The sequence below is a fragment of the Emiliania huxleyi genome, assembly GCF_000372725.1.
Source record: "Emiliania huxleyi CCMP1516 chromosome Unknown EMIHUscaffold_202, whole genome shotgun sequence".
NCBI lineage: Eukaryota > Haptophyta > Isochrysidales > Noelaerhabdaceae > Emiliania > Emiliania huxleyi.
In genome coordinates this window covers 96644-103406 of record NW_005200580.1, presented here as the reverse complement: position 1 = coordinate 103406, position 6763 = coordinate 96644, and the positions used below count along the sequence as shown (strand labels likewise).

Sequence of the window (6763 nt, the reverse complement as noted above, 5' to 3'; positions counted from 1 at the left end):
GCACGGCGGTCGCCCCCGCGCGGCCTCGAGCTTCGCCCCGCCTCGGGCAGCTGCAGGTGCGACGGGAAGATGGCTCGCCAGCGGGCGAGAGCGGCGTGCTCGGGGCTTATGTACTTGCGACCGCTGATGCTGCAGCCGCGCACCTCGTAGAACGGCGTGCCGTCCACGTACTCGCCGCGGATGACGCCCTTGTAGCCCGTCTCCGTGTAGAACGACAGGATCAAGGCCGCCCCCTCCGCCCCCGCGAGCTGCACCGCGTCGAGCCCCGCGCCGGACGGCTGCGGCGGCCAGACCGCCGCCTTCGGCGGGATGACCACCACCAGCTGCGGTGGCGCTCCCAGCGGCGGCGCCGGCGCCGGGCGCGGCGCGAGCTCCGGGGCCGGGAGCGCCGACGGCCCCGCCCCGCCGCCGACGCCCGCCAGCCGCTTGGGCGGCGGCTCCTCCTCCTCCTCCTCCGCCCCGAGTCTCCGCTTCCCTTTTGAGGTCGTCGCCCTCGCCCACACCCCTGCTACGGCCGCGCACACCCTGCTGAGCAGCCCCGGCGGGCCGCCCTCGCCCGCCGAGCATCCCTCCATTCCCTCCGGCGATGAAGGAGAGGCGCCCGAGGCGTCGGCGGGGGCTGGCCAGCCACCGCCTCCGCCTGGCGCGCTGGTGGCCACCGGCCGCGCTGGTGGGGCCGGCGCCGGCTCGCCCGCGCCCGCGCCCGGCGGCGACCCCGCCTCATCTCCCGCCGCCGTCTCCGCCTCTCCCCCCGGCGCCAGAGGAGAGGCGCCCGAGGCGTCGGCGGGGGCTGGCGAACCGCCGCCGCCGCATGGTGCGCGCGCTGCAGCGGCCGGCCGCGCTGGTGCGGCCGGCGCCGGCTCGCCCGCGCCCGCGCCCGGTGGCGACGCCGCCTCTTCTCCCGCCGCCTCTTCTCCCGCCGCCGAAGCCTGGCGAGAGGATGGAACGAAGTGAGTGAGTGAGGTGTGCGCTGCGTGTGTATGGGCGAGCGGTGCGCACCTGCACGGTTGCGGCGTGCAGCGGTGCGGGCAGATCCGAAGGGTACGGCCGAAGTTGTGACCGCGTGCAGGTCCTCCAGTGGCAAAGCGAGCAAGGAGAGGCTTGGACGGTGTCTGCGTCGCTGGGCTGTGGTAGGCGCGTTGCCCTTGAGCTGCGGTTCGCGGCTTCGTTTCGCGCGCTGACCGGATGCACGCGTGCCCGCTCCGTCACGAGCTTGTCGAAACACTCGTGGCAGATGACCGTCTCTGCGCTCGGCTGGCACCACGGGCACGCGCGGTCGGCCGGCTTGTCGCAAATCCAGCACTCGAGTCCGCCACCGGGCACCGACATTTCCCGCGCGAAAAGAAAATTCAAGCCGCACTGGCGCGCTCTGGCACTAACACAGGTACACCACCGCGCGAAGAAACAAAAAGCGGTAGTGATCTGAACACCCGAATACCACGTTCGGATCGCTCCTCATCGCAAACCCTGTCAGCAGTTCACCTACGGGTATGTTCGTAAGAGCTACACCTCCAGCAGCGAAAGAGGCGGCTCGGCGACCGAGCCTGGCGCCGGCGGCGCAGTGAGCGGAGAGGGCTCCCGGCGTTGCTTGCGTCGAGGTGGCGGCCCGCTCACGGCTCCAAAGTCTGGGTCCGCCCCCTCGGCGGCCGTTGCGGCCCGGAGACGGCTGCCCATGGCCGCTGTGGGCGCTGGCGGGACGAGGAGTCTCACTCGGAGTGCGGAAGTGGGCTCTGGTCGAGGGCGCAAGCGTGCCTCCATCCTGCAGAGATGCTGGAGAATTGGCTCGTCGTTGGGACTGTGATTCCCGGTTGCCCCCAGCAATCAGCGGTGGCGCCCGCCGCTTCGATGGCGCAGGTGTAGAACCCTCCCACCGAGAGGGCCGAGTAGTTGCCGCCGGAGGGGACATTCGTTTGGCTGGGTGCAGTCTGCGGCGCCCCCCAGCAGTCAGCGGCGCCGCCCGGCGTGAGCGCGCAGGTGTGGCGCACGCCCGAACCGATCATCTCATACATCACCTCGCGGCCGTCCCACTCTCGTCGCTCTCTCCCTTGTCACTTCCTCCTCTGTCGCGTCGTTCTCTTCTGTCTCGTCCTGCGGCGCCGCCGCCTGCCGGTCCCTTGTTCTCGCGGCTTCTTTCGCCTTTCGGCGCAACTCCGTCCTCCTCGCGGCGTATCCTGGCCCCTCGAGTCTATCGAGCTCCCCTCGCGCAAGGACCACATTTCTGACTCCCACTCCGAGCATTTGCCTACAGGTCATGTTGTTGCTCAGGTCCACTCTCTCTTCGAACACTCGTGCCTCTACGGATGATGCCGGCGCTGGAGTCCCCTTCGGATGCATCGTGACATCTGACAACTGAATTTCCACTGGTTCGTCCTCCTCTGAGTCATCTTCCCCGGCTTCCTTCCGCTCGGCTCTACGTTTGGTACGTTCGGTGTGGCTCACCCTCCATGCCGTGAACAGGCGCTTTATCCACCTCGTTGTTTCGCACCCTTTCTGTAAGCTCCCGCAGGCAAGAGGTATTTTCTTTTTTCGCGGGTAAGCGCAGGCTCGACGCGCCCATGGCTTGCAGCTGCCGCCACAACCGAAGAAGGAGAGGCGCCTCGTCGACGTGCGTGGCGCTTGCGGCGGCGCTCGCGCTCTCCTCTCCTGCCGACGCACGCCTCGCGCCGCCGACGCTGGTCCTTCACGCCGACCGCACGCTCACCGTGCAGTGGGAGGGGGACGAGCCGGAGCTGGCGCACCGGTTACTGCTGACGGTGACGCGCCCGGGCGCGAGCAGCACGCACGTCACAAAGCTGGCGCTCGCGGGCTCGCGCGAGCTGCGCTGGGGCGCGATGCCCCAGCACGCGAGGTGCTGCTTCCGCGTCGTCGCCGTCAAGGGCGACGCCGACGAGGAGGGCTACTCGGACGAGAACTGCGTCGCCTCGTCGGGGTGCGAGGAGCCGCCGCCGAGCGACGGCTGCGGCCCCACCGCGCTGGTCGGCGCCGTTTTCGGGGGCGCCCTCGTCTTGCTCGCGCTAGGCGTCGGGACGAGGATGGGTATGCTGTCGGTGAGCTGTGCGCCGGCGCAGGCACTGCCGCCGCTGCGCGGGCGCGGAGGGCGGCGGGGAGGGCGGGCGTGCTACTCGCACCTCACCACGAGCGAAGCGGCCGTCGAGCTCGAGATGAGGGAGGGGCTGCAGGGCGGCGGCGGCGGCGGCGGCGGCGGCGCGTGCTGCGCGCCGCCACAGCACCAGCCGGCGCAGCACCAGCCGGCGCAGCTGCCGCGCGCCGCGGCTGCGACGTCGGCGTCGTGCGCCTCCGCCGCGTCGCCGTCAGGGGAGGGGGGGGAGCTGCTCGAGCCGCACCCGCTGATAGACGCGGGCGCCTTCGAGGTGCGTCTCAGTGCAGCTATAGCTAAAGCACAGACTCTACCCTCTCTCTCTCCCTCCCTCCCTCTCTCTCTCTCTCTATCTCTCTCACTCTCTCTCTCTCTCTCTCCCTCTCTCTCTCTCTCCCTCTATCTGTCTGTCTCTAAGCCTCCCTATTTCTCTCTCTCTCCCTCCCTCTCTCTCTCTCTCCCTCTCTCTCTCTCTCTCTCCCTCCCCCTCTCTCTCTCCCTCTCTCTCTCTCCCTCCCCCCCTCTCTCTCTCTCTCTCCCTCCCCCTCTCTCTCTCCCTCTCTCTCTCTCTCTCTCCCTCCCTCTCCCTCACCTGGCAACCCTCTCTTCACGCCTTGCACGCGCGTAACCAGGGCCCCACGCCGCAAAAGTAACGCGAGATTGTGTTTGTCGCCAGGTGCGGTGGGGCGCCTGCAGCGCACACAGCCGCGTGGTGAGCGGTCGGATGCCGGCGGGGCTGGTGGCGCCGACGCCAGACGAGACCGAGGCCGCGCTCACCTCGGCGGGCCTGATGTGCATCGCCACCGGGGCGGTGGGGGGGGTGCACAAGAGCTACTTTGCGGGCGCGCTAGCCCGCTGCCGCCCTCGGCTCGGTTCCTTTTTTAGGCGCCGCCATATGAGGGGGCCGCGTGTTTTTCTTTTTTTGTAGGCCAGCTCCGCCGCTCGGGCGGTTGGTTCATGCTCGAGCTGTGCGTGCTGTATGCGGGCGGGACCGTGCAGGCCACCTACCGCGCCGACTCGGCGGGCGGTATGCCGCCGCTGTGCGGTCACTTCTCGGCGCTGCTCGGGAGGCTGTTTGCCGCGCCGCTGGCCGAGGTGTGAGCTGAGACGGACGTTGTGGAAGCGGCATGTTGTGGGAGGCGGCACGTGTTGCGTGCGTGTGCGCGGGGGGGGGGGGGGGGGGCTCTCCCAGGGGGCCGCCCCGCGGAGGCACGCCTAGCCACACGCGCAGGAGCGGAGAGGGAGAGCGAGAGCGAGAGAGCGAGAGAGCGAGAGAGCGAGAGAGACGAGTGTGCGACGTATGAGAGGTGAGGGAGGGAGATAGGCTCTCTGCCCGGCTCCACCTGCATCTTCGTCGCGGAGACGGGCAGGCAGCGCGCCCGATGTCATCGCGAAAAAGTGTGTGTCGCGTGTGTGATGGAGGCGGTGCGCCCCGCGCCGTGGTAGGTCTCAGGGAATCAAAGCAGTTTTTTCATCCAATGAACTATCGTCAACTATGAGTGCGAGACGGGGCTAGCGCGGTAGCGGCCGCTAAAGCCGTAGCCTGAGAGGCTCCTGTGAGGAGGTCTTGTCCGTGCAAAATCCTAGGCAAAATCAATCATTTTCTGTGTTGGGATTGTCAACCATAGAGCGCAACTTTTTTTCGTCACCGTCGCCCCTTGTGTGATGACGAAGAAGAAAAAAATGCGACCACGGTGTGTATGATACGTGCAATGGCATCTGTTCTCGCTGCATAACACCCTTGCCCCCCTCGTCCAATTCACTCGCGCCACTCGCGGCTCCGCGGTCGATCAAAATCCTAATCGCTAAGCCTGTCTCTAGCCTCTGCCTCCTTCGCGCTTGCACGGCCACCTATACAGGTCAGAGTCGCTCCCATCGCAGGAACAGTTGTACGCCGGAGCGCCCGGAGGGAAGCCGCACTCGAGGATCGGGCCGTGGCGGCACCGGAAGAGGCCGCGGCAATTTCGCACCCACATGACGCGGCGCTCGAGGCCCGCTACGAGCCCGAAACTGCGACCCGCCACGCAGCGCGCCTGGCTGTGCTGGTGCACGAGGGAGACGGGCTTGCGCACGGGCGGCGGTTGCAGGCAGCGGGGCTCGAAGGTGTGCGACCAAAGAAAGTCGTTGAAGGTCGGCGAGAAGTGCATGCCGTCGCCGGGAGCCGTCCAGTGGGCGTGGCGCACGGTGAGGTCGTTTAGCGCGTCGAGGGTGGCAAAGCCTTCTGCCGCCGCCGCCGCTCGCTGCAACTCGAACAACCGCTGCGATCGCGAGGCGCTCATATACTTAGTGCGCGCGTAGCAGCGCTCGCCACAACTGGAAGCGCCCCACATATTGTTGGCGCAGAGCGCCGACGCTCGCTCGCAGTCGACGCGGAGCGGGTGCATCATGAAGAACGCCTTGAGGACGAACGTCGCTCCCGGGAACCGCCGCTTGATCTGGCGCAGGCACTGCGTAAACGCCGCCTGGTACTCGGAGGCGGTCGTGAGCGCGGTCTTCGACTCGTCGACGAGGTCCCACGCGCCGCTGCCGTACAACACCAGCTGGCGCGCGCCGTGGCTCACGCCGCCCTGCGCCTTGAGCGCGCGCTCGGCGGCCTCCTCGCAGACCTTCGACGATCCGAGCTCGGGCGAAAACCGGTCAAGCATCGAGCCACTGGCGTCCGTGTACGAGTAGTTGAGCGGTCGCTTCTCTTGGATCAGCGGCCGGAACTGCCGCACTGTGCTGTCGCCGATCGCGGCGAACGCGGCGAACCGCCGCAGGTCGATTGCGGCGGCGGGCATCGGCACCGCCGGCGGCACCATTGGCCGGGGCGCGCATCGCGTCCGCCCAGGCGGCGAGGACGCCGTCGTGGGGCCGCCGGTGGTGGGCCTTGTTGTAATGGTAGTCGCCGAAGAAATCGACTGGCATGCGCCCCGCTCGAGCGCGACCTTTGTGTTTGTGTGCGTGTGCACTCACTGTGAGTGAGTGAGTACACACACAGCACTCACTCTCAATCACTTGACAATTTCCTTGTTTGTGTATATCGCGCGCCTTTTGGGTTGGCGTGGAAAAGAGGAAAAGCAGCGCCGGGCAAGGACTGCTAGCCTCCTCCTCCTGGAAAAGAATGTAAACCCATGAAAAGAAATCGAGTCACGGCGGCTCGGCGAAGGATCGGGGTCAGTTTCGGAGGCAAGTTGGTCAGACGAAGGGGGAGCAAAGCCCCATCTAAACGCCTCGGCCAGCATGACCGCGCCTTGGTACCAGCAAAAGCGCCAAAAGAAGCACAGAACCCCGCCGGAGCCCCTCGACGCGAACTCCAGTAGCGACACCGAGCTGCAGGCTGACGATAGCGACGAGGGCGCCGCCGCGTCCCTCATCCTGCTCCTCGACCTGCCCAAACAGGAGGCGAGCGGGAGCAAAGGAGCGCCGTTCAACCCACGGGTCCCATCGCGTCGGCCAGCGGCACGCAAGGGGGAGCGCTGGCAGGCAAGCAGCCTCGCACCCTCCGCCTCGGCCACGCCCGCGTACCCCTTCACTGACCGCTGCTACGACTTCCTACGCTAGGTGCCGCCCTCTCACCTCGCCATCCTCGAGGCGGCCTACCTCGTCAGCGCCTTCCCCTCCTTGGAGGACCGCAAGCGCATGGCCAGCGCTTTTTCCGTCTCGCCCCGCCAAATCCAAGTCTGG

General features: G+C 67.6%; 2 protein-coding genes across 2 annotated transcripts in view; both read left to right on the top strand.

Annotated features, from left to right (window-relative positions):
- Nucleotides 1-3821: 3821 nt before the first annotated feature.
- EMIHUDRAFT_314766 (hypothetical protein) lies at nucleotides 3822-4198 on the top strand (the record flags this gene model as incomplete). The annotated part of the gene is made up of 2 exons (XM_005781392.1): nucleotides 3822-3969; nucleotides 4026-4198. 2 exons carry the CDS (start codon nucleotides 3822-3824, stop codon nucleotides 4196-4198), a joined length of 321 nt encoding a protein of 106 aa, XP_005781449.1.
- A 2081-nt stretch (nucleotides 4199-6279) lies between these two features.
- EMIHUDRAFT_456854 (hypothetical protein) overlaps nucleotides 6280-6763 on the top strand; it is a gene marked incomplete at its 3' end in the record, with an annotated part of 1136 nt that continues 652 nt past the window's right edge. Inside the window, exons 1-2 of the mRNA XM_005781391.1 lie at nucleotides 6280-6562; nucleotides 6641-6763. Coding sequence (XP_005781448.1) covers nucleotides 6320-6562; nucleotides 6641-6763 — 366 coding nt within the window. The remainder of the gene's footprint in view (nucleotides 6563-6640) is intronic.